Source organism: Dendropsophus ebraccatus, chromosome 5 (assembly GCF_027789765.1).
Source record: "Dendropsophus ebraccatus isolate aDenEbr1 chromosome 5, aDenEbr1.pat, whole genome shotgun sequence".
NCBI lineage: Eukaryota > Metazoa > Chordata > Amphibia > Anura > Hylidae > Dendropsophus > Dendropsophus ebraccatus.
Window position 1 is genome coordinate 158,832,096 of NC_091458.1, and position 27,927 is coordinate 158,860,022.

Consider the following 27,927-nt stretch of genomic DNA (forward strand, 5'->3'; position numbering starts at 1 on the left):
GAGCGACCTTGTCATTGGTTCCCAACACTAATCAGGAAGTGTCGCTGAGGCCGCTCACAGGGAGACGGCGGCGGGAAGGTGACATGGCGTCCGCGGCGCTGCCAGACTGTATGCGGGAGTGGGGGGAGCTGCAGCAGCATTACCAGGACATGCAGGTGGGTGACGGGGGGCGGGACCCCTCAGCCGCCGCGGTTAGCGCTCCCCGTGCAGTCTGACGCATGCCCCGCCCCCGCCCGCGGTGATTGGTGGATCTGGGGAGATGAGCTGAGGCGGTCTCCATGGGAACAAGGAGCGATAGATGTGGGCAGATGGGCCTGCACCACTGGGCGACATATGCGAAGTCTGCGCCAAATTAGCGTCAGCTCCCAGCATGCCTGGACAATGAAGGCTTCAGCATGATGGGAGTTGTAGTTCTGCAACAGCTGGAGGGCCTTGTCCCCCCTGAAGCTGCCAACTCCTATCTGACCATTGGTGGATTCTTACTATAGATCCATCACCTGTGGCAGAACGAACTACAACTCCCAGCATCTCTGGGCGATATAGATAATAGTGGTTAATACATAAGTGTTTTTTAGGGGCGATCCCTAGCAGGAAGATATTACACCCAGGGGCGATCCCTAGCAGGAAGATATTACACCCCAGGGGCGATCCCCAGCAGGAAGATATTACACCCCAGGGGCGATCCCTAGCAGGAAGATATTACTCCCCAGGGGCGATCCCCAGCAGGAAGATATTACACCCCAGGGGCGATCCCTAGCAGGAAGATATTACACCCCAGGGGCGATCCCCAGCAGGAAGATATTACACCCCAGGGGCGATCCCTAGCAGGAAGATATTACTCCCCAGGGGCGATCCCTAGCAGGAAGATATTACTCCCCAGGGGCGATCCCCAGCAGGAAGATATTACACCCCAGGGGCGATCCCTAGCAGGGAAGATATTACACCCCAGGGGCGATCCCTAGCGGGAAGATATTACACCCCAGGGGCGATCCCCAGCAGGAAGATATTACACCCCAGGACCGATCCCTAGCAGGGAGGGTATTACACCCCAGGGGCGATCCCTAGCAGGGAAGATATTACTCCCCAGGGGCAATCCCTAGCAGGAAGATATTACTCCCCAGGGGCGATCCCTAGCAGGAAGATATTACACCCCAGGGGCGATCCCTAGCAGGGAAGATATTACACCCCAGGGGCGATCCTTAGCGGGAAGATATTACACCCCAGGGGCGATCCCCAGCAGGAAGATATTACACCCCAGGACCGATCCCTAGCAGGGAGGGTATTACACCCCAGGGGCGATCCCTAGCAGGGAAGATATTACTCCCCAGGGGCAATCCCTAGCAGCGAGGTATTACACCCCAGGGGCGATCCCTAGCAGGGAAGATATTACACCCCAGGGGCGATCCCTAGCAGGGAAGATATTACACCCCAGGGGTGATCCCTAGCAGGGAAGATAATACACCCCAGGGGCGATCCCTAGCAGGGAAGATATTACACCCAGGGGCGATCCCTAGCAGGGAAGATATTACACCCCAGGGGCGATCCCTAGCAGGGAGGGTATTACACCCCAGGACCGATCTCTAGCAACGAAGATATTACACCCCAGGGGCGATCCCTAGCAGGAAGATATTACACCCCAGGGGCGATCCCTAGCAGGAAGATATTACACTCCAGGGGCGATCCCTAGCGGGAAGATATTACACCCCAGGGACGATCCCTAGCAGGGAAGATATTACACCCCAGGGGCGATCCCTAGCAGGGAAGATATTACACCCCAGGGGCGATCCCTAGCAGGGAAGATATTACACCCCAGGGGCGATCCCCAGCAGGAAGATATTACACCCCAGGGGCGATCCCTAGCAGGGAAGATATTACACCCCAGGGGCGATCCCCAGCAGGAAGATATTACACCCCAGGGGCGATCCCCAGCAGGAAGATATTACACCCCAGGGGCGATCCCTAGCACGGAGGGTATTACACCCCAGGGGCGATCCCCAGCAGGAAGATATTACACCCCAGGGGCGATCCTTAGCGGGAAGATATTACACCCCAGGGGCGATCCCTAGCAGGAAGATATTACACCCCAGGGGCGATCCCTAGCGGGAAGATATTACACCCCAGGGGCGATCCCTAGCAGGGAAGATATTACACCCCAAGGGCGATCCCTAGCAGGAAGATATTACACCCAGGGGCGATCCCTAGCAGGAAGGTTATTACACCCCAGGGGCGATCCCTAGCAGGGAAGATATTACACCCCAGGGGCGATCCCTAGCAGGGAAGATATTACACCCCAGGGGCGATCCCTAGCAGGGAAGATATTACACCCCAGGGGCGATCCCTAGCAGGGAAGATATTACACCCCAGGGGCGATCCCTAGCGGGAAGGTATTACACCCCAGGGGCGATCCCTAGCGGGAAGATATTACACCCAGGGGCGATCCCTAGCAGGAAGATATTACTCACCAGGGGCAATCCCTAGCAGGGAAGATATTACACCCCAGGACCGATCCCTAGCAGGGAAGATATTACACCCCAGGACCGATCCCTAGCAGCGAGGTATTACACCCCAGGGGCGATCCCTAGCAGGGAAGATATTACACCCCAGGGGTGATCCCTAGCAGGGAAGATAATACACCCCAGGGGCGATCCCTAGCAAAGAAGATATTACACCCAGGGGCGATCCCTAGCAGGGAAGATATTACACCCCAGGGGCGATCCCTAGCAGGGAAGATATTACACCCCAGGGGCGATCCCTAGCAGGGAAGATATTACACCCCAGGACCGATCCCTAGCAGGGAGGGTATTACACCCCAGGGGCGATCCCTAGCAGGGAAGATATTACACCCCAGGGGCGATCCCTAGCAGGGAAGATATTACACCCCAGGGGCGATCCCTAGCGGGAAGGTATTACACCCCAGGGGCGATCCCTAGCAGGGAAGATATTACACCCCAGGGGCGATCCCTAGCAGGGAAGATATTACACCCCAGGACCGATCCCTAGCAGGGAGGGTATTACACCCCAGGGGCGATCCCTAGCAGGGAAGATATTACTCCCCAGGGGCAATCCCTAGCAGCGAGGTATTACACCCCAGGGGCGATCCCTAGCAGGGAAGATATTACACCCCAGGGGCGATCCCCAGCAGGAAGATATTACACCCCAGGGGCGATCCCCAGCAGGAAGATATTACACCCCAGGGGCGATCCCTAGCACGGAGGGTATTACACCCCAGGGGCGATCCCCAGCAGGAAGATATTACACCCCAGGGGCGATCCTTAGCGGGAAGATATTACACCCCAGGGGCGATCCCTAGCAGGAAGATATTACACCCCAGGGGCGATCCCTAGCGGGAAGATATTACACCCCAGGGGCGATCCCTAGCAGGGAAGATATTACACCCCAAGGGCGATCCCTAGCAGGAAGATATTACACCCAGGGGCGATCCCTAGCAGGAAGGTTATTACACCCCAGGGGCGATCCCTAGCAGGGAAGATATTACACCCCAGGGGCGATCCCTAGCAGGGAAGATATTACACCCCAGGGGCGATCCCTAGCAGGGAAGATATTACACCCCAGGGGCGATCCCTAGCAGGGAAGATATTACACCCCAGGGGCGATCCCTAGCGGGAAGGTATTACACCCCAGGGGCGATCCCTAGCGGGAAGATATTACACCCAGGGGCGATCCCTAGCAGGAAGATATTACTCACCAGGGGCAATCCCTAGCAGGGAAGATATTACACCCCAGGACCGATCCCTAGCAGGGAAGATATTACACCCCAGGACCGATCCCTAGCAGCGAGGTATTACACCCCAGGGGCGATCCCTAGCAGGGAAGATATTACACCCCAGGGGTGATCCCTAGCAGGGAAGATAATACACCCCAGGGGCGATCCCTAGCAAAGAAGATATTACACCCAGGGGCGATCCCTAGCAGGGAAGATATTACACCCCAGGGGCGATCCCTAGCAGGGAAGATATTACACCCCAGGGGCGATCCCTAGCAGGGAAGATATTACACCCCAGGACCGATCCCTAGCAGGGAGGGTATTACACCCCAGGGGCGATCCCTAGCAGGGAAGATATTACACCCCAGGGGCGATCCCTAGCAGGGAAGATATTACACCCCAGGGGCGATCCCTAGCGGGAAGGTATTACACCCCAGGGGCGATCCCTAGCAGGGAAGATATTACACCCCAGGGGCGATCCCTAGCAGGGAAGATATTACACCCCAGGACCGATCCCTAGCAGGGAGGGTATTACACCCCAGGGGCGATCCCTAGCAGGGAAGATATTACTCCCCAGGGGCAATCCCTAGCAGCGAGGTATTACACCCCAGGGGCGATCCCTAGCAGGGAAGATATTACACCCCAGGGGTGATCCCTAGCAGGGAAGATAATACACCCCAGGGGCGATCCCTAGCAGGGAAGATATTACACCCAGGGGCGATCCCTAGCAGGGAAGATATTACACCCCAGGGGCGATCCCTAGCAGGGAGGGTATTACACCCCAGGACCGATCTCTAGCAACGAAGATATTACACCCCAGGGGCGATCCCTAGCAGGAAGATATTACACCCCAGGGGCGATCCCTAGCAGGAAGATATTACACTCCAGGGGCGATCCCTAGCGGGAAGATATTACACCCCAGGGACGATCCCTAGCGGGGAAGATATTACACCCCAGGGGCGATCCCTAGCAGGGAGGGTATTACACCCCAGGGGCGATCCCTAGCAGGGAGGGTATTACACCCCAGGGGCGATCCCTAGCAGGGAGGTTATTACACCCCAGGGGCGATCCCTAGCAGGGAGGGTATTACACCCCAGGGGCGATCCCTAGCAGGGAGGTTATTACACCCCAGGGGCGATCCCTAGCAGGGAGGGTATTACACCCCAGGGGCGATCCCTAGCAGGGAGGGTATTATACCCCAGGGGCGATCCCTAGCAGGAAGATATTACACCCCAAGGGCGATCCCTAGCGGGAAGATATTACACCCCAGGGATGATCCCTAGCAGGGAGGGTATTACACCCCAGGGGCGATCCCTAGCAGGAAGATATTGCACCCCAGGGGCGATCCCTAGCACGGAGGGTATTACACCCCGAGGGCGATCCCTAGCGGGAAGATATTACACCCCAGGGATGATCCCTAGCAGGAAGATATTACACCCCAGGGGCGATCCCTAGCAGGGAGATTATTAAACCCCAGGGGCGATCCCTAGCACAGAGGGTATTACTACCCAGGGACAATCTCTAGCAGGGAGGGTATTACACACCATATTTAGTGAATAGTGGGGGTCTGACTGCTGGTGGGGGGTCCGATCACTGGAGGGAGGGTCCGATCACTGGAGGGAGGGTCCAGTCACTGGGACTTTTACCTTTTTAAGAAAGATGTTATACTGAATAATACAAGCACCTAGCGATACAAAGACTCTCTTGTTATAAGGATATCCAGATCCCATACAGATTAAAATGTATATCCTTAGCAGTCCACTAAAAATGTTAAACATCTATGGTTTGTCAAGTTTGTCAGCAGGTTATGGCGTCCTATTTCAGGGTCAGCAGGTTATGGCGTCCTATCTCAGGGTCAGCAGGTTATGGCGTCCTATTTCAGGGTCAGCAGGTTATGGCGTCCTATCTCAGGGTCAGCAGGTTATGGCGTCCTATCTCAGGGTCAGCAGGTTATGGCGTCCTATCTCAGGGTCAGCAGGTTATGGCGTCCTATCTCAGGGTCAGCAGGTTATGGCGTCCTATCTCCGGGTCAGCAGGTTATGGCGTCCTATCTCAGGGTCAGCAGGTGTATGGCGTCCTATCTCAGGGTCATCAGGGTTATGGCGTCCTATCTCAGCGTCAGCAGGTTATGGCGTCCTATCTCAGGGTCAGCAGGTGTATGGCATCCTATCTCAGGGTCAGCAGGTTATGGCGTCCTATCTCAGGGTCAGCAGGTGTATGGCGTCCTATCTCAGGGTCAGCAGGTTATGGCGTCCTATCTCAGGGTCAGCAGGGTTATGGCGTCCTATCTCAGGGTCAGCAGGTTATGGCGTCCTATCTCAGGGTCAGCAGGTTATGGGCTCCTATCTCAGGGTCAGCAGGTTATGGCGTCCTATCTCAGGGTCAGCAGGTTATGGGCTCCTATCTCAGGGTCAGCAGGTTATGGCGTCCTATCTCAGGGTCAGCAGGTTATGGCGTCCTATCTCAGGGTCAGCAGGTTATGGCGTCCTATCTTAGGGTAACATAAACTAGTGACAGAGAATCTGAACAGGATGATTTATCACTTACATTGCTCTGTGCAGTTGATCCACAGATCTCCTCCTGAATAACATGGACAATAAGTAGTCCTCTCCATTATGTGCATGAGCCCAGTAGTCCTGGATATTCATGAGAAGCAGAAAACTCCACCCACCAGCTGCTGATTGGCAGTTATCTATCCATGCTGTGTATAGGCAGTCACCTGTCAATCAGCAGCTGGAGGGCGGGGGAGGGGTGTGGCAAGAATCCTATTCTCCTGCATATTAGGAGAACAGTTGAACAGAATGATGACAGTAATACACCGATCTGTTCAGCATTTCTGTCACTAGTTTATGCTACTTTTATTTAAGGCGGCATAAACCTAGTGACAGATTCTCTTTAATTTTTGTTTTCTTTCAAATCAACTGATGTCAGAAAGTTATTTGTGATCCACTACTATTTAAAAATATCAAGCCTTCCAGTATTTATCAGCTGCTGTATGTCCTGCAGAAAGTGGTGTATTCTCTCCAGTCTGACACAGTGCTCTCTGCTGCCACCTCTGTCCATGTCAGGAACTGTCCAGAGCAGGAGAGGTTTTCTATGGGGATTTGCTGCTGCTCTGGACAGTTCCTGACATGGACAGAGGTGGCAGCAGAGAGCACTGTGTCAGACTGGAAAGAATATACCACTTCCTGCAGGACATACAGCAGCTGATAAGTATGGAACGACTGTAGATTTTTAAATAGAAGTAAAATACAAATTTATATATATATAGCTTTCTGACACCAGTTAATTTGAAATAATTTTTTTGCACTTTTAAATATTTTGCCAATACATTCATATAGCAAACCTGTCTCCTCCTCCTGATCTGCTGCTCTTTGCCTCCTATTATTAACAGCTCGTTGTCTAAGTTACCGACCACCACTCTGCTCTTAAAGCAGTGGTCCGGCTGGTGTGTGTGTCTGTGTGTATATATATATATATATATATATATATATATATATATATACAGTATATACACTTCATGCCTATATATCTACATTATAGCTATTTAGGCACCAGCCAGACCACTGTTTTTAGAGCAGAGTGGTGGTCGGTAACCTAGACAACGGGATGTCAGTAATGGGAAGAAAAGAGCAGAAGATCAGGAGGAGACCCGTTTTCTAGATGATTGTATTAGTTATCCAGGGTTAGAAAAAGCACGGCTACTTTCTTGCAAAAACAGCGCCACCACTATGTAAAGTGCTGCGGATCAGTTGGGACTATACAGATATTATTATTATTTATTATTATTATTACAGTTTATTATTAATATTAATATTACAGTTCATGTCCATTCACTTTAATGGCAGTGTGCTGCACAGCTGCAGCCAGGCTGAGGAGAGGAGAGCGGCTGTTTCTGCTGTAATAATCCTGCACAAGCCCTTTACCAGTTGTTTTTGACCTTTGCCCTGACTATCGGCGTTCTGAGCCTTATCATACCAGACGGTATAGGAGGGGGATTAACCTCTGCATAGAAGTCATAGATCGGTTAGTCAGGACATGACTAAGCTGAAGGTGCCCTTTACCCTCCATTCTATCGGGCAGTGACATTACAGAGGGGGGTGAGGCCGGAGCTGGCGCGGAGCCCCCGGTGTCCCAGCTGAGCGACTCCTCTTACACTAGGACTTTATTTAGCACAGCGGCCGATTCATCTGCTTATCTGTCATCTCACATATTGTCCCTGATGACCCGATCATAGGGAAAGACACGGAATATTGATCCAGCCACCTAGTCCCATTTCTAGCGCATATTTATTAGGTATCAGGTGTGTCAGGTGTGTAACAGGGCCGTAGAGTTGTAGGGCGATGCCAGGGGCGTAACTAGGATTTATGGGGCCCCCCAACATATTACCTGTCCCAGCGATATGGAGCTTTCCCCCCCGCCTTCGGCAGCTCTGAGACACTGTGCCCTGAGGTGGGGGGGTGAGGGGTAGCAGGCCGCTGGTTGGGGCAGCTCTGAGACACCTGCGGGGTGGGGGCTGCTTTAAGACAGTGTGTGTGTGGGGGAAGAGTTTAGGGGCCACTCCATTATACTGACTACTATACTAGATGCTGGGAAAGCTGGGTGACCTCCATTATACAGGATGCTGGGAAAGCTAAGTGACCCCGTTAAACAGGATGCCAGGGAGGATGAGTGACCCCATTTTACAGGATGCTGGGAAAGCTGAGTGACCCCATTATATAGGATGCCAAGGTAGCTGAGTGACATCATTATTTAAGATGCCAGGGAAGCTGATTGACCCCATTATACAGGATGCTAGGGAAGCTGAGTGACCCCATTATACAGGATGCTAGGAAAGCTGAGTGACCCCATTATACAGGATGCTAGGAAAGCTGGGTGACCCCATTATACCAGATGCCAGGGAAGCTGAGTGACCCTATTATACAGGATGCCAGGGAAGCTGAGTGACCCCATTATACAGGATGCTAGGGAAGCTGAGTGACCCCATTATACAGGATGCTAGGGAAGCTGGGTGACCCCATTATACAGGATGCTAGGGAAGCTGAGTGACCCCATTATATGGGATGCCAGGAATTTCCCAGCATTTTGTACTTAGTATGATGGAGGTCACCCAGCTTTTTCAGCATCTTGTAGTCAGTATGATGGGGGTCACCCAGCTTTCCCAGCATCTTGTATTCAGTATGATGGGGTCACCCAGCTTCTTGTACATAGTATGATTGAGGTCACCCAGCTTTCCTGCATCTTGTAGTTAGTATGATGGAGGTCACTCAGCTTTCCTGCATCTTGTAGTTAGTATGATGGAGGTCACCCAGCTTTCCCAGCATCTTATACTCAGTATGATGGAGGTCACCCAGCTTTCCCAGCATCTTGTACTTAGTATGATGGAGGTCACCCAGCTTTTCCAGCATCTTGTAGTTAGTATGATGGAGGTCACCCAGCTTTCCTGCATCTTATACTCAGTATGATGGAGGTCACCCAGCTTTCCCAGCATTTTGTACTTAGTATGATGTAGGTCACCCAGCTTTTCTAGCATCTTGTAGTCAGTATGATGGAGGTCACCCAGCTTTCCCAGTATCTTGTAGTCAGTATGATGGGGGTCACCCAGATTTCCCAGCATCTTGTAGTCAGTATGATGGAGGTCACCCAGCTCTCCCAGCATCTTGTAGTCAGTATCTTTCCCAGCATCTTGTACATAGTATGATGGATGTAACCCAGCTTTCCTGCATCTTGTAGTTAGTATGATGGAGGTCACCTAGCTTTCCTGCATCTTGTAGTTAGTATGATGGAGGTCACCCAGCTTTCCCAGCATCTTATACTCAGTATGATGGAGGTCACCCAGCTTTCCCAGCATCTTGTACTTAGCATAATGGCGATCACCCACTCACATTAGTATAATGTTAGTCAGTATGATGGGGGGTCACCTAGCTTTCCTATTATCTTGTAGTCAGTATGATGGGGGTCACCCAGCTTTCCCAGCATTTTGTAGTCAGTATGATGGAGGTCACCCAGCTTTCCCAGCATCTTGTGCTCTGTATAATGGAGCTCACCCAGCTTTCCTACATCTTGTAGTTAGTATGATGGTCACCCAGCTTTCCCAGCATCTTATACTCAGTATGATGGAGGTCACCCAGCTTTTCCAGCATCTTGTAGTTAGTATGATGGAGGTCACCCAGCTTTCCTACATCTTATACTCAGTATGATGGAGGTCACCCAGCTTTTCCAGCATCTTGTAGTTAGTATGATGGTCACCCAGCTTTCCCAGCATCTTATACTCAGTATGATGGAGGTCACCCAGCTTTCCCAGCATCTTGTGCTCTGTATAATGGAGCTCACCCAGCTTTCCTACATCTTATACTCAGTATGATGGAGGTCACCCAGCTTTCCCAGCATTTTGTACTTAGTATGATGTAGGTCACCCAGCTTTTCCAGCATCTTGTAGTCAGTATGATGGGGGTCACCCAGCTTTCCCAGTATCTTGTAGTCAGTATGATGGAGGTCACCCAGCTTTCCCAGCATCTTGTAGTCAGTATGATGGAGGTCACCCAGCTTTCCCATCATCTTGTAGTCAGTATGATGGAGGTCACCCAGCTTTCCCAGCATCTTGTACTTAGCATAATGGCGGTCACCCACTCAGCTTAGTATAAAGGTAGTCAGTATGATGGGGGTCACCTAGCTTTCCTATTATCTTGTAGTCAGTATGATGGGGGTCACCCAGCTTTCCCAGCATCTTGTAGTCAGTATGATGAAGGTCACCCAGCTTTCCCAGCATCTTGTGCTCTGTATAATGGAGCTCACCCAGCTTTCCTGCATCTCGTGCTCTGTATGATGGGGGTCACCCAGCTTTCCCAGCATCTTGTACTTAGTATGATGGAGGTCACCCAGCTTTCCCAGTATCTTGTAGTCAGTATGATGGGGGTCACCCAGCGTTCCTGCATCTTGTGCTCTGTATGATGGAGGTCACCCAGCTTTCCCAGGGCAGCATTACCTCCATATACAGGCCTGACTACAGTGTATCAGCTGTTCATACATCACCTGTCTGAAAAGAAATGCTCCATGTGTTTGTGTAACTTGTGTGTGATCTATCAGGAGACCCACCGCCTATACAAGCAGAAGCTGGAGGAATTAACCAAGCTGCAGGCGCAATGCTCCAGCTCCATAACCCGGCAGAAGAAAAAGCTGAAGGACCTGTCCCTGGAACTGAAGAAGTATGTAATGCCCCGCGCCTGTGGGATAATATCCGTCACTGTAGATGAAAAATAAAATGGAATACTGCAAGGGCTTAAAGAAAATTTGTCACTAGTTTCAAGCTGTCCGAACCACAAGCAGCATAAAACACTGCCAGGCTTTCCTATCAAGCGATCTACGATTCACTTTTAACGGCCGCTCCATTTCAGTAGTCATAGTTGTACCTTTGGCAGTAAGAGGGCTCGGTTATCAGGATGGACCCTGTCCCCGGTTGGTAGATCTCCTGTATTTGCTTAGGGGGAAAGATCTTTATGGTACAAACACACATGGCGGATCCACAGCGGATTTCTCTCGGCAAATTCGCAGGGAAATCCACCCTGGATCCCTGGCCTGTAGGTTGTATGGGAATCCCCGACTTAGCTCACTGATTGGCTGAGCGAGACGTTTAGCCGGGAAACCCCCCCGAAGCAAGCCGGATCCTGGAGCAGGTACAGTATATGCTCCGTCCATCGGGGGGTTAACGGGGCGGTCTACTTACATACTCGCAGCGGGATGTCCATCTGCTGCGAGTATGGCTTCCCATACAAACTACAGGCCAGGGATCTGCAGCAGATTTTGCTACGAATTCGCAGTGAGAAACATTAGTGTCCCAGGAGTCGGAGATAATAACAGGCGGCCGCAATCACGCAGTTGCCTGTTATTAACCCCTTAAACTATAGATTGTGGCGTGCAATGGCATAGCACTGATCAGTATATGCAATCTAATGATTTCATATATAAGTCCCCTAGGGGACCTGATACATTTCCCGCATGCAGCAGCATTTAATCCCCTGCTGACAAGTCTGTTCATGCTGCAGTCTCGGCAGGCAGAATCATAGTGACAGCTGCTCCGATTCCAGACCGTCACCTGGTTTATGCTGTTATATCTGTGAGCAGGATACACTGAGTACAGTCAGGTATAACACGGATACAGTCTAGGTCATTGGCCGTATCCCAGCTTTCGTGCGTTGACAGCGTTTTTCTGTACGTTAAAAAATTAAAGGGACTGAAATGAAAACAGTGAAACATATAGAAAACCGCAGTGTGAACACAGTCTATTTGGAAAACATTGTTTGTTTTTTTTATTGCTTCAGGATTAAGAGTCCGGAAAATGATGGCCAAATCAAGGAAATAAAAGAAACCATGAAGCAGCGAGAGAAGGCGTTTTTTGAAATGGAGTCTTTCCTCCCAAAGAAAAATGGGTAAGTAGTGTACGCTATGCAGCATTGCCATCCACTGATTAAAAAAAATGGCGAGGACAAATCAACTTTATTGAATTGGCGTCCATGCCCCGGGGTGCACATAGACCATAGCACTGTATGGCAGCCCACAGGGGACCTAACTACTGTATGGCAGCCCACAGGGGACCTAACTACTATATGACAACCCACAGGGGACCTAACTACTATATGGCAGCCCACAGGGGACCTAACTAGTATATGGCAGCCAACAGGGACCTAACTACTATATGGCAGCCCACAGGGGACGTAACTACTGTATGGCAGCCCACAGGGGACCTAACTACTGTATGGCAGCCCACAGGGGACCTAACTACTATATGGCAGCCCACAGGGGACCTAACTACTGTATGGCAGCCCACAGGGGACCTAACTACTGTATGGCAGCCCACAGGGGACCTAACTACTATATGGCAGCCCACAGGGGACCTAACTACTGTATGGCAGCCCACAGGGGACCTAACTACTGTATGGCAGCCCACAGGGGACCTAACTACTGTATGGCAGCCCACAGGGGACCTAACTACTGTATGGCAGCCCACAGGGGACCTAACTACTGTATGGCAGCCCACAGGGGACCTAACTACTGTATGGGAGCCCACAGGGGACCTAACTACTGTATGGCAGCCCACAGGGGACCTAACTACTGTATGGCAGCCCACAGGGGACCTAACTACTATATGACAACCCACAGGGGACCTAACTACTATATGACAGCCCACAGGGGACCTAACTACTATATGGCAGCCCACAGGGGACCTAACTAGTATATGGCAGCCAACAGGGACCTAACTACTATATGGCAGCCCACAGGGGACCTAACTACTGTATGGCAGCCCACAGGGGACCTAACTACTGTATGGCAGCCCACAGGGGACCTAACTACTGTATGGCAGCCCACAGGGGACCTAACTACTGTATGGCAGCCCACAGGGGACCTAACTACTGTATGGCAGCCCACAGGGGACCTAACTATTGTATGGCAGCCCACAGGGGACCTAACTACTGTATGGCAGCCCACAGGGGACCTAACTACTATATGGCAGCCCAGAGAGGACCTAGCTACTGTATGGGAGCCCACAGGGGACCTAACTACTGTATGGCAGCCCACAGGGGACCTAACTACTATATGGCAGCCCAGAGAGGACCTAGCTACTGTATGGGAGCCCACAGGGGACCTACTATATAGCAGCCTACAGGGACCTAACTACTATATGGCAGCCCAAATTGGACCTAACTATATGGCAGCCCACAGGGGACCTATCTACTGTATGGCAGCCCACAGGGGACCTATCTACTGTATGGCAGCCCACAGGGGACCTAACTACTGTATGAGGGCACAGTAGGGGGCCTTATAGTCACAAAGGGGCCTAACTTCTGTATGGGGGCACAGGGGGTCTTTACTATTTGATACTATATGGGGACTCAGAGGGGACCTAGTTACTATATGTGCTGGAGCGAAGAACCTAAAATGTTTCTCTGGCAGATTCTGCAGGAAGGGAGTTTTATGAATATTGTAAATTTAGCTTTGGCCTCACCCCCCCCCCCCCCCCATCCCCACCAGATTGTGGACAGAACGTGGTGCAGGCCGTTAGTACGTTGGGGACGTTGTTTCATACCTCAGGAGCAGATGGAGCAAATACTGCACAATGTTTAATTGTCATATTCTCTTTTATAGATTGTACCTGAGTCTGGTGTTGGGAAATGTGAATGTGACCCTCCTGAGCAAGCAAGCAAAGTAAGTGCAATAGATATGACTGTGACTTCATGCGCTATCAAACATTTATAGGCAGATGAAAGAACTGAAAGTAAAATGACATGAAAAAACATGAAATAGCTAAACACCTGCCATAATTCTATATTCTCATCGAGCCAAGTAGCCAGAACAAGGCGGCTCCTAGACTTTTTACAAAACTTTGGTTCCCATCATCCCAGGATGGTTTTTTGGGAAATGGAGTTTAAAGGGATTATCTAGCGCTACAAAATATGGTCACTTTCTTCCAGAGACAGCGCCGCTCTTGTTTTCAGTTTGGGCGCAGGTTTTGCAACTCAGTTCCATTGAAGTGAATAGAGCTTAAAGGGGTTATCCACCTAAGAGCGAAAAATTACATGCTCACCAAGCCCTCTGAGTACTATGAGCCGTCTCCCGTCTTTCTAGCTGCTGTCATTCCTGAGTTACATGTTTTTCAAAAAGCCGATCTATATCCAAGATAGGAAACTACATTTCCCATCATGCATCTCCCTGATTGGTCGGTTTATGTACTCGCCCCCTTAGCTTTCTTTCCTGCCCCCAGATATCATTACTATTGCACAGTAACAGGACTGTTTTTTTTCACTGATTTTGCATCACATCACCCCAGTATGTATTCCATACTAGCAGATGGTGTAGCAGAGCTGACGCGCGCATGGTGGAGCTATGTGCTGCATAACAGGCATTTGTCTACCGGGGGTTGTAGTGTAGGGTTAGATCTCTGCTTACTGATTGTGAATGAAAACCTTCTAGTTCCATCCAGACTCAAAGAACATCCATAACACTTACAATATACAGAGCAGTGACACAAAGACAGGTACATATGCCTGCATTCACTGACAGCAAGCAGAGATAGAACTATAACTTTTTATATCAAAGTGACCTAGGCGCAGAGACACATGTAAGTCTATGGAAACAGCACAGGTGCATGGGGATGATGCAGATGATGTCTCCTTGGGGTCGGCATACCACGTCAAGAGGCAGCTAACCCAACCTCCAGGAGATCACATGCCCTGTGACTAGAAAGGAAGGGGGAAGAGGGAGCTGAGCGTGGTCAGAGTGGACACAGGGAAAGGTGCAAGATAGGTTATACATGTGTAGTAGACATAGGGTGGTACTGGGAAGAGGGATTGTTTAGAAATTCACAACAGATGCCCACAGACCACCCACAGGCCATCCACAGGCCACCCCCAGACCATCCACGGGCCGTCCATAGATGTCGGGGTGACTGTAGGGGGGGGCATCCATAGATGTCGGGGTGACTGTAGGGGGGCATCCATAGATGTCGGGGTGACTGTAGGGGGGGCCATCCATAGATGTCAGGGTGACTGTAGCGGGGGGCATCCATAGATGTCGGAGTGACTGTAGGGACCATCCATAGATGTCGGGGTAACTGTAGCGGGGGCATCCATAGATGTCGGGGTGACTGTAGGAGGGACCATCCATAGATGTCACGGTGACTGTAGGAGCCATCCATAGATGTCGGGGTGACTGTAGGGGGGGGCATCCATAGATGTCGGGTTGACTGTAGGGGGGGGGCATCCATAGATGTCAGGGTGACTGTAGGGGGGGGCATCCATAGATGTCGGGGTGACTGTAGGGGGGGGGGGCATCCATAGATGTCGGGGTGACTGTAGGGGCCATCCATAGATGTCACGGTGACTGTAGGAGCCATCCATAGATGTCACGGTGACTGTAGGAGCCATCCATAGATGTCACGGTGACTGTAGGAGCCATCCATAGATGTCACGGTGACTGTAGGGGGGGGCATCCATAGATGTCGGGGTGACTGTAGGGGGGGCCATCCATAGATGTCGGGGTGACTGTAGGGGGGGCCATCCATAGATGTCGGGGTGACTGTAGGGGGGGCCATCCATAGATGTCGGGGTGACTGTAGGGGGGGCCATCCATAGATGTCGGGGTGACTGTAGGGGGGGCCATCCATAGATGTCGGGGTGACTGTAGGGGGGGCCATCCATAGATGTCGGGGTGACTGTAGGGGGGGCCATCCATAGATGTCGGGGTGACTGTAGGGGGGGCCATCCATAGATGTCGGGGTGACTGTAGGGGGGGCCATCCATAGATGTCTGGGTGACTGTAGGGGGGGCCATCCATAGATGTCGGGGTGACTGTAGGGGGGGGGCATCCATAGATGTCGGGGTGACTGTAGGGGGGCATCCATAGATGTCGGGGTGACTGTAGGGGGGGGGCATCCATAGATGTCGGGGTGACTGTAGGGGGGGCATCCATAGATGTCGGGGTGACTGTAGGGGGGGGCATCCATAGATGTTAGGGTGACTGTAGGGGGGGGGCCATCCATAGATGTCGGGGTGACTGTAGGGGGGCATCCATAGATGTTAGGGTGACTGTAGGGGGGGGCCATCCATAGATGTTAGGGTGACTGTAGGGGGGGGCCATCCATAGATGTTAGGGTGACTGTAGGGGGGGGCCATCCATAGATGTCGGGGTGACTGTAGGGGGGCATCCATAGATGTTAGGGTGACTGTAGGGGGGGCCATCCATAGATATCGGGGTGACTGTAGGGGGGGCCATCCATAGATGTCGGGGTGACTGTAGGGACCATCCATAGATGTCAGGGTGACTGTAGGGGGGGCCATCCATAGATGTCGGGGTGACTGTAGGGGGGGGCCATCCATAGATGTCAGGGTGACTGTAGGGACCATCCATAGATGTCGGGGTGACTGTAGGGGGGGGCATCCATAGATGTTAGGGTCACTGTAGGGGGGATCCATAGATGTCAGGGTGACTGTAGGGGGGCCATCCATAGATGTCGGGGTGACTGTAGGGGCCGTCCATAGATGTCAGGGTGACTGTAGGGGGGGGGCATCCATAGATGTCAGGGTGACTGTAGGGGGGGCATCCATAGATGTCGGGGTGACTGTAGGGGGGATCCATAGATGTCAGGGTGACTGTAGGGGGCCATCCATAGATGTCGGGGTGACTGTAGGGGCCATCCATAGATGTTGGGGTGACTGTAGGGGGGACCATCCATAGATGTCGGGGTGACTGTAGGGGGGGCCATCCATAGATGTCAGGGTGACTGTAGGGGGGATCCATAGATGTCAGGGTGACTGTAGGGGGGGGGCATCCATAGATGTCGGGGTGACTGTAGGGGGCCATCCATAGATGTCGGGGTGACTGTAGGGGGGGGCATCCATAGATGTCAGGGTGACTGTAGGGTGGGGCCATCCATAGATGTCGGGGTGACTGTAGGGGGTGGAGCCATCCATAGATGTCAGGGTGACTGTAGGGGGGGGGCATCCATAGATGTCGGGGTGACTGTAGGGGGGGGGGCATCCATAGATGTCGGGGTGACTGTAGGGGGGGGGGGCATCCATAGATGTCAGGGTGACTGTAGGGGGGGGGGCATCCATAGATGTCGGGGTGACTGTAGGAGCCGTCTCCATGTTTTTCAGGGTGTTTTTCACTGATTATATTTCTAAGTGTTTTATTTTTCTGTGTCAGATTTGCTTACAAAGATGAATATGAGAAATTCAAGTTATACCTCACAATGATCCTGATGGTCTTGTCTTTTGTCTGCCGTTTTCTTTGGAACTCCAGGTGAGTACATGGGAGGACGTGTAGATATTGGTGGTAAATGGATCAGTTTTTGCCTTCAGGATGACCCGTCACTATTCCTGACCTGTCTGTTTTTGCGGATTCCTGCAATACCTGAGAGATAATTCTAGAACATCTTTTCTTGTAGCTTTGTGCTGTTCCTAATCTATGACCAAAAAATCCAACTGGGTGTGACCAACCGGGGGCGTGTCCCTACACTGTCTGACACTATCCAATCACAGCTGACAGTGCCAGACAGTATAGGAACACGCCCCCAGCTGGTAACACCCACTTGGTTATAGAGTCAAACATGTCTAATAAGAATAACAGAGGAGCGGCACAATACAGAGCCACAAGAAAAGATGTTCCAGTATATTTCACCTGCTTAAAGGGGTTCTCCGTAATAAATAAATAATTGGGCATCCTGCCAGGGCTGCGAGGGGAATGACAGTGCCGTTTCCTGACATAGGGTCTGTAACATAGAATCCATGCTGATTGGCCATTTCCAGAGGGAGCGTCAGATCATCAGATGCTGCTGAAACACTCACAGCGGAAGAAGCCGGCAGCTGCGGGGATGGGGACAGGTAAGTATACATAACTATTATGTCCCCTGCAGCCTACTTATCGATTTATTCTGGACAACCCCTTTGAGCAGGTTCCGTTTCTTATTACTTATGTAGGTCAAGAATATTTAAAGATTCTTTTTATTTTGTGGCAGTCATTCTCTCATTACAATTTTATGTGTTTTTTTTTTCTTCTGTCTATAATTTCTTTATTGCCTTTTAGCATTTATCGCATCCCTAACATTTGTAGTTACAGTAACCCCATTGGTTTTCCTTCTGTTCTTCCTACAAAAACAATATACAATAAGTATAACGGAAACTTATTATATCGTGGTCGCTGTTATCCAGGTGCCCCCCCCCCCCTTAATGTTCTGCTTTCCAGTTTATATCTACGTAGCTGAAGTCCCCATAATAATAACTTTACTGAAGGGCAGTAACTATACGTTGTGTGGCAGAAGTAAGAGCTGGCAGGGCTACAGGTCCCCGCTCACCAACTTTACCCAAGCCATGCCTGTAGCCTTACTGACCCAGAGCCCTCCCTGGTGTATTGTGTACTATAGTGCATCAGAACATACAATACATTGGAGGAGGCTCTTAGTCACTAGCACTGTGTGCGCGGCAGGCTACCTGCAAATATCGCCCACTCTGCTGGAGGCTGCCGCACATACAGTGCTAAACCCCACCCACTCTGCTGGAGACTGCCACGCACACAGTACTAAACCCCACCCACTCTGCTGGAGACTGCCACGCACACAGTGCTAAACCCCACCCACTCTGCTGGAGACTACCGCGTACACAGTGCTAAACTCCGCCCACTCTGCTGGAGGCTGCCGCGCACACAGTTCTAAGCCCCGCCCACTCTGCTGGAGACTGCCGCACACACAGTGCTAACCACCGCCCACTCTGCTAGAGACTGCCGCGCACCCAGTGCTAAACATCGCCCACTCTGCTATAGACTGATGCACCCACAGTGCTAAACCCCACCCACTCTGCCAGAGGCTGCCGCGCACCCAATGGTAAACCCCACCCACTCTGCCAGAGGCTGCCGCACAGCCAGTGGTAAACCCCGCCCACTCTGCTGGAGACTGTCGCGCGCACAGTGCTAAACTCCGCCCACTCTGCTAGAGACTGATGCGCAAACAGTGCTAAACTCCGCCCACTCTGCTAGAGACTGTTGCGCACACACTGCTTGTGACACGGAGCCTGTAATGTAGTCTATGTTCTGATGAATTCTCCTGCTTGTTGATTGTTCTGTCCGGTATCAGGGAGTGTGGGGTGTAAGCATCGGGCTGTATAACAATGTGATCTCCACTTTTCAGGGTGACAGACGCCATGTTTAACTTCCTGCTGGTTTGGTATTACTGCACGCTAACTATCCGGGAAAGCATCCTAATAAACAACGGCTCCAGGTCAGAGTTCATCGTGTTATTCCCGTTTTCTAGTCTATGTCCATTGTATTATAAGATCGGTAATGTTATATGTGATTATTACCAAAACAGGTTCTTCAATCACATGTAACAGTTAAAGGGGAACCCCGGTTGAATTTTTCAAATTCAAATTTCATATCAGCTGGTGTCAGAATGTTAAATGTTGTAAATGACTTCTATTAAGAAATCTCCAGTCTTCCAGTACTTATCAGCTGCTGTATGTCCTGCAGGAAGTGGTGTATTCTCTCCAGTGTGACACAGTGCTCTCTGCTGCCACCTCTGTCCATGTCAGGAACTGTCCAGAGCAGGAGAGGTTTTCTATGGGGATTTGCTGCTGCTGCTCTGGACAGTTCCTGTACAAATGTCATTATTGGTATTGCCCTCTTCATGCCGACCCATGCTATAAGGATACAGTGTTAATTATGATGGATTAATAATGGTAAGAAAAATAGTTAAAAAGAACCTGCCCCATGGCTGTATATTGTCAATTGGCTTCCAACCCCCCCCCCCCCCCCAAAAAAAAAAAAAAAAATTCAAAAATGTGTATATAATTATAAAAATATTACATATCAGCACAAAAGAAGGGACCCAAACCTCAAACCTCTGGCTCTTGTGGCAGCAGATTGTCTCCCCCCCCCCCCCCCCAAAGAAAATTCATTTCTATTGTGCCAAAGTAATTATACTCTGAATGCAAAAAATGTCACTGTTACTTACATTTTTTTTGCAGAATTCAATAGTCCGCGCCATTTTAAGAAACTTTGTAATTGGGTTTATTAGCCGAAAAATGCATTTTTATCATGAGAAAGCAGTTTGAAGCTCTTCCCCCCCCCTGTCCTCATGGTTCTCTATGGAAAGGGGAGGGAGGGGGATGAGGCACCAAAACAGGAAAGAGTTAATTTACAGCTACATCACCTCTGAAGTCAGCACTGACCTCTGAATACCAGCTTTCATACAGCTCCCGCTGTGTAATCCTTTGTTCTCTGCTGGCGACTAATCTCCCTCCTCCCCCCTCCCCAGGGCACGACTGATATAAAAGAGTCGAGATTTCCTGAGAATGAGCAGTGGATGAGAGAGAGGAGGGAGGAGACCTGGGGAAAGTCTTTTTGAATGCAGATAATGGCAGATTTGCCTAATAAACCCAATTACAAAGTTTCTTAAAATCGCCTGGACTATTGATTTCTGCAAAAAAAAAAAAACCCAGTGACACTTGACACTTTAAGGGTTGTGATTTTCTGTCAGTATTTCAGGGTTTTCAGGGTTTCTGAGTATACAGAATGGCTCCCACCAGATCCTTTAGTGTGAGATGTTATTGTGGTGGTCGGGGGGGGTCGGGGGTCACATACATTATACATTCTGTGCAAATAGTGAATTAACATTTTTTTCATTCTGCAGAATTAAGGGCTGGTGGGTCCTGAACCATTATGTGTCCACCTTCCTGTCAGGTGTCATGCTGACCTGGTGAGTCCGAGTACAGACTGATTTATTCTTCCTGGTCAGATATCACATAGAGGGGGCATCTTCCACTGGTAATAGTGTTCTGTTCTGGAGCCCTGATTATAATGATATATCTACATAATAGACCCTGGTGGCTCAGACCCCCACCAATCATTCCTGGACGTGAGTGCCGCTGCGCGCTCTCCCTCAGCTCACTTCCAGCTCGCTCCAGTAGGTGGTCTCCATAGGAAGTTTATGTCTCCTACAATGAGGCAGAAAATGGAGGGAGCCGGGAGGTGAGGTGTACGGACAAACAGTTTTCCTGGCTATATCTAGTGATCTTCAGAGTCTGAACACTCAGGGCAAGCAAAACTTTTATCAAGTCTCTAGGTGATGGGAAGTTTAAAGGAGAAGTCTGGCAAAAAAATTTATGAAAGTTTTGTGTCGCCCCCCAAAAGTTATACAAATCCCCAATATACACTTATTACGGGAAATGCACATACAGTGCTGTTTTCCCAGCACTTACTACTGCATCAAGGCTTCACTTCCTGGATAACATGGTGATGTCACTTCCTGGATAACATGGTGATGTCACTTCCTGGATAACAGGGTGATGTCACTTCCTGGATAACATGATGATGTCACGACCCGACTCCCAGAGCTGTGCGGGCTGTGGCTGCTGGAGAGGATGATGGCAGGGGGATGCTCAGTGTCCCTCCAGTGCCCTGTGTCCCTCAGTGTCCCCCTGCCATCATTCTCTCCAGCAGCCACAGCCCGCACAGCTCTGGGAGTCGTGACATCACCATGTTGTCCAGGAAGTGACATCACCATGTTATCCAGGAAGTGACATCACCACGTTATCCAGGAAGTGACATCACCATGTTATCCAGGAAGTGACATCACCATGTTGTCCAGGAAGTGACGTCACCATGTTATCCAGGAAGTGACATCACCATGTTATCCAGGAAGTGACATCACCATGTTGTCCAGGAAGTGACATCACCATGTTATCCAGGAAGTGACATCACCACGTTATCCAGGAAGTGACATCACCATGTTATCCAGGAAGTGACATCACCATGTTATCCAGGAAGTGAAGCCTTGATGCAGTAGTAAGTGCAGGGAAAAAGCCCTTTATAAGCATTTCCTGTAATAAGTGTATATTGGGGATTTGTATAACTTTTGGGGGGCAATACAGTACATTAATAAAATTTTTTGCCGGACTTCTCCTTTAAGGGGATTATCAGGACATTATTAGGCCGGACCTGTGCACACAGCGAGTTTCCTGCAATTATTTATAATTGTTTTCTTTTTCAGGCCGGATGGATTAATGTACCAGAAGTTCAGAAACCAATTCCTTTCTTTCTCCATGTACCAAAGTGCGTATGTCGCCTCCTCACGATGAGTTACTGAATATCCACCTGCCTGATCAGTCTTATTGATAATCCTTCTCCCAATAGGTTTTGTCCAGTTCCTGCAGTACTACTACCAAAGCGGCTGTCTGTATAGATTGCGAGCTCTTGGGGAGCGGCATAACATGGACCTGACTGTGGGTATGTAAAGCAATATACAGGATTTATAGAAGAATATTATTAATCTTCTCTTTTGGAACATTTTATCATTGATATATTGAGTAACATCGACTCCATAAAACTCCATATATCTACTGGTCCTATATAGAGATGAGCGCAGCTTCAGCATCGTGCGGCATTTGATTACCGTCGGCTGATGAAGTCGGATGCTGCCCTAGGAAGTCCTGGAAAACATGGATACAGTCATAGACTCCTTAGGGCGGCATCCAACTTCATCAGTCACGGGTAATCAAATGCAGAATGACTGGTTTTGAGCACGCTCATCTCTAGTCCTAAACTCTTGGAGTTAAAGGGGTGCTCCCATCTGTTATGCTCCATCCACAGTGTGCAGAGGCTCGCAGCTCCACTCACTGGGGATTTCAGGGTCCACATCCTCAAGATCTTTGGAGGCCTCAGTGATCAGGCCCCCTGCAATCTCTTAGTCATGCCCTGTACTGTGCATGGTGCATAACTAACCCACAGAAAAAGCATAATTGAGGTTCCCCTTGTCTGAACATCTATTCTTAAAGGGGGCAAATCTAACCTGCTGATATGTCCCTATTGCGCAGAGGATGATTGTATGTCTCTTATCTTCATCCTCGGGGCCGTTTCCATGCACTTAGTAGTTCACTCCACGGCCAGTTTGGAGCACCGATCCGCCTTCTCTTTCTAATGATTATCAATGGAGCGGGCTGGATCATCACTAGGGGGCGGGGCAGTGCACCTAACGGTCTTACCAGACCGAGGAGTAAACGACAACTGCGCGGGAACGGGACCGAGGATGAAGGTGAGAGACATATCTTCATCCTTGGTGCCTCCTGTGCAATAGGTGAGTAACAGCAGGTTAGATTCGTCTATCATGCTTGATCGTTCCCCTTTAAGGAATTGCATGTATGTCCTGCACTTGTATTACTTCTGCTGTCCTTATAATATATTAGTGAAAGTAATTCACATAGGAGAGGAAAGCAGCCACAGGCCGTTAAGAAAAACCGATCCATTTTGATCATTTTTTTTTTTACAATGGAAAAACGGATCAAAACGGATGCAAACAAATGCATTCGTTTTTTTCTTCAGTTTTTTTGCAAAAAAACAGATGGAAAAAAAAACGGATCGCAAAAATGCAGTGTGAACCTAGCCTTACTATACGAATGCGAGAGAGAGAATTGCAGAGCGTTACACCTTGCTACCATTCACCGTTAAGTCTCCTTGTGTGTTTCAGAGGGTTTTCAGTCATGGATGTGGAGGGGATTGACCTTTCTCTTACCATTCCTCTTCTTTGGCCAAGTAAGTCTCTGCAGCCCAGGCTGATGGCTTTAGCTTTGTTGAGAATGTTTTAAGGCCTCACTCCACCATAATCCTTTCCAGTGGTAACCGAGCTCAGGACATCCAAGGTAGAGGATTACACTGATCACCATTCTGTCTTGGTGATTTAGTTTTTCTTGTCCGTCACATTGTCCCCCTTTCATCATCCAGTAATTCTAACTAACTGAGAGGTGCCCCTTAGCCTTCTGGGCCCTGTAGCAGCTGGTATGTCTGCTACCCCATCCGGTAGACGTCGTCTACAGCACTGCTACACAGACTGTAAGGGAGGTCTCGCCAATGAGTTGCCCCCAGTTGTCGGTGAGACCCAATGACTATAAACGCCATAATCCTTTCCCCTGGCCGCAACATTCTCTGGTCTAGTAACACAGTGGACATATTTTGTACCTGTTTTAAAGGACAAGGCCAAAAGTATTTTTTAATATGTTATTACTTATGGAAAGTTAGACAAATTCCTAATGTACATTAATTATGGGAAATTCACATATAGGGCTATTTCCCTTATATTAGTAGATCAGAGAGTCTTCACATTCTCTCAAAAACCACGTCAAGAATCAGATGTAATTCCTATTGAGTGTTCAGCAGGGGGCGAACTATATGTAGAAGTCTATGGACTGTATTGAAGTATATAGAAGAGTATGTAATGTAATGTAAAAACTACACTTTATTAATGGACTATGTTTATGGAATAATTTGGGGAGCAAGGACACTTTCTCCCCAAACGGAGGGCACCGAGCAGGGAGGGAGAGAGGTGCTTGTGCATCTAACTACCTCCTCCCTCCCTGCTTGGGGCTGTGGGAAAGATAGACACTACTACTCCTCCCATCATCCCCCCCCCCCCTCAGCTGACACACATCTGGTCCCCATCAACAATCCCCCAGCCTCCCCACGTCCATTCACTTCCCTGCCATCCTTGGTCCCAGATGTCACCCCCGGCAGCTTTTATCATCAGGGACCGAGTCGGCAGGACGCAGGGGCGGCAGTGAGCTGCAGTCCGGGACAGCAGGGAAGTGAAATAAAGGGCAGTTTTTGCATTACACACTCTTCCTTTTACTTCAATACAGTGCCATAGACTTCTTCATATACTGCGCCCCCTGCTGGACACTCCATAGGAATTACACCCGATTCGTGACGTCATGTTTGAGAAAATTTGAAGCCTCCCTGATCTAAATTAAGGGAAATAGCCCTATATGTGCATTTCTCATAATAATGTACATTAGGAATTTGTCTAACTTTCCATATTTAATAGCATATTAAAAAATACTTTTGGCCGAACTTTTCCTTTAATGTTATACCGAGTTTTAGAGACAAATAAAAAGGTATACAAAGTAAATTATAAGAAAAGAAAAAAAAATTATGGTGTTTTGTGGTATGTCTAAAGTGTAAAGCCGCACTATAAATGAGGGCCGAGCCACAACCAAAAATCCACTGCTGGCAGGGGGATGCAGGAACATAATAGAGAATGTATACTTACCAATCCCCCTAGCGCTATGTCGCTGCTTCTGAAACCCCTCTGGCTCCTGCAATGTTACGACCCGGGCTCAGGAATGCCCACTCAGCCAATCCGTGACTGGGGCGGGACACCACTGCTGTCACCTATTGGCTGGGCGGGTACTTTCCCCCAGGTCGTGAGGTACTAGGCAGCTGGGAGAAAATGAAGTCTGGTGCTGTCAGAGAGGGGGTGATGTGGCACTACTGGGGCGGGTAAGTATAAATTTTTTATCACGTTCCTGCACCCCCCCAGGGGATTATTATTTGAGGCCCAAACTACTTTAATCAGGTGTTGGCCGCACATCCACTATTACACAGGGTAGATGGCAAATTATTTTTAAATATGTCAAGAGTAAGCGATCAGCCAACTAGTGAGTGCTTGCTCATTCGTCTGCTGATCTCAACCTATTACACGGCGTGATATCTGCCAGATAATCAGCCCGTATAATTGAGTCTTTAGCAGTCATGCTGTGTAATGGATATGCTGTGTTTGTATTGCAGTTCTGGCAGCTCTATAACGCAGTTACCCTGTTTCAGTTAGCCAGGCATCCGGAGTGCAAGGAATGGCAGGTACTCTATCCTATGTCTATTCATGCTGAAAAGCATATCCTTCATCCAGCTGTGTCTTCTATCTGTAAAAACACTTTAGAAACACAGCACATTATAGTTTATAATTTCAACACTGTTGAAATTAAGTGGATGGCCGTCATTTAATGGCAAATAACGGGCGTAGTTTTGAAATAACTAATTATTTGCCATTACTTGACGGCCATCCACTCAATTTCAACAGTGTATGAGCATAGCCGCTCTGTGTTTTCAATCCACACGTCTGTCGCCAGTGTATACGCATTTCGACCGACAGGAGCATGCAGACAAACTGCTAAATGGGCGCGCGCAGCCTTCACCAGCAACAGGGAGGAGGAAGTAGTGGTGAGGTGTTACGAAGTGCGGCACAAGCGCCTTACATCACTACTTCTCTTTGACACTCGTTTCAAATGTATCAGCAAGATTGTGGAAAATCTACAGCGCCGATGGTTTCAAGAAAGATACCAGACACAAGAGGGTGCACACATCTACACTACACTGTCAGCACCTCAGGACCAGCCCAGGTGCGGACAGATCTCCATCTTATGTGTCTTGATCCTGATATCAGTGTTTTTTTGCAGGTTATCATGTGCGGACTGCCTTTCCTTGTGCACTTCATGGGAAATTTCTTTACCACCCTCAGAGTTGTCCAACAGAAATTCCAAAAACAGAAAGAAGGGAAAAACGAGTAGGGCCATAGTGAAATATAGCCTTGCGACCGGACAAATCCTTCCTGTGACGGTATACTCGGATGATGCCTCTTCTGTATTCAGCCTAATAGGCTGTTCAGTTATAAAGAAGACGACCTAGAAAGTGCCAGTAGTTAAACACTCCTTAAGCGTCTTCATACACTCCACCAATGGTTCAGATATAAACCTGTTCTCGGTTTCTTGCTGTTTGTATATTTACTGTTATACAACTCGGCAGATTATGGTGCAAGAATAAAGAGCAAGACCGTGTTTAAAGGGAACTGAATACTAATGTCTGTAGACAAAACGTCTAGAACGTCTGTTTTCTTTAAGCCGGGCAGCTCAGGTTTTGTTCTTCTTCCGTCCTTGTTTGTACAAGCCTGATCTGCAATAAACTCTTTTCAGAAATTTGGTTTTGTTTTGACTGTAATAGCAGACACCGAGGTGGAGAAGTAGCAGAGTTTCTAGAAATATCCCTTTTTTCTTAGAGATGAGCGAATTTACAGTAATGAATCAAATTGCTTCGTTATCTTGGCAATCTGCTCATTGGCCAGCCCCACCCCGAGTGCCTGGAAAAGCTGGATCCAGTCCTGGAAACTTCTTACTTTCCCAGCACCCAGAAAGGAACAGAGTTAAAAGGCAGCAGCTGATGAGTGGACTGCAGAGATAAAAGTGATTCGATTTGTTGTTACTAGAGATGAGCGAACCTGGAGCAGCTGGAGTCCATCTGAACCCGAACGTTCGGCATGTGATTAGTGGCAGCTGCTGAAGTTGGATAAAGCCCTAAGGCTATGTGGGAATCATGAATATAGTCATTGGCTGTATCTATGTTTTCCAGACAACCGTAGAGCTTTATCCAAGTTCAGCAGCCCCCGCTAATCCAATACCGAACGTTCGGGTTCGGATCGACTCCAGCTGCTCCAGGTTCGCTCATCTCTAGTTGTTACTGTTTATTTGCTCATCTCTACTTTTTTTCTAATCCTTTTTCGGTGTAGGCTCTTGGCCACTAAAAAAAATATGATTTTCAATTTGAATTGTAATGACGTGTTTATTGGAATTAATTTGCAGTTAGGTCCATAGATTTGGATACAGGCACAAATTTAGTTTTTTGAAAGACATTCAAGTTATAATTATATGACAGAGTCCAGAATTAAATCTTTGATTTCAGGGAATCCACATTAACATTGGGGATGAAGGGTTTAAGAGCTTCACCTCCTCATCAATGAATCAATGACCCATGTTCGTGAAAGGGTTAAGCAGATAAAAGGCCTGGAAATGATTTGACGTGTGCCGATGCTTCCTGGATTTATGTAGAGTTACAACGCTCTGCAT

The 27,927-nt window shown here is 49.3% G+C and overlaps 1 protein-coding gene across 1 annotated transcript; it reads left to right on the forward strand.

Moving 5' to 3' along the window:
• Positions 1–27,003, forward strand: TMEM120A (transmembrane protein 120A). Its single transcript, XM_069972699.1, has 12 exons — positions 1–155; positions 10,811–10,929; positions 12,043–12,150; positions 13,865–13,924; positions 17,423–17,518; positions 19,398–19,487; positions 20,898–20,963; positions 22,257–22,318; positions 22,400–22,492; positions 23,730–23,794; positions 25,823–25,891; positions 26,488–27,003. The coding sequence occupies exons 1-12, from the start codon at positions 84–86 to the stop codon at positions 26,596–26,598; spliced, it is 1,011 nt and encodes a 336-aa protein (XP_069828800.1). The 5' UTR covers positions 1–83; the 3' UTR covers positions 26,599–27,003.
• Positions 27,004–27,927: the final 924 nt, after the last annotated feature.

Coding starts and splice junctions, on each gene's coding strand:
- TMEM120A (XM_069972699.1), top strand. CDS start 84: ATGGCGTCCGCGGCGCTGCCAGACTGTATGCGGGAGTGGGGGGAGCTG. Junction 10,930..12,042: donor CTGTCCCTGGAACTGAAGAA/GTATGTAATGCC, acceptor TTATTGCTTCAG/GATTAAGAGTCCGGAAAATG. Junction 23,795..25,822: donor CATTCCTCTTCTTTGGCCAA/GTAAGTCTCTGC, acceptor TTTGTATTGCAG/TTCTGGCAGCTCTATAACGC.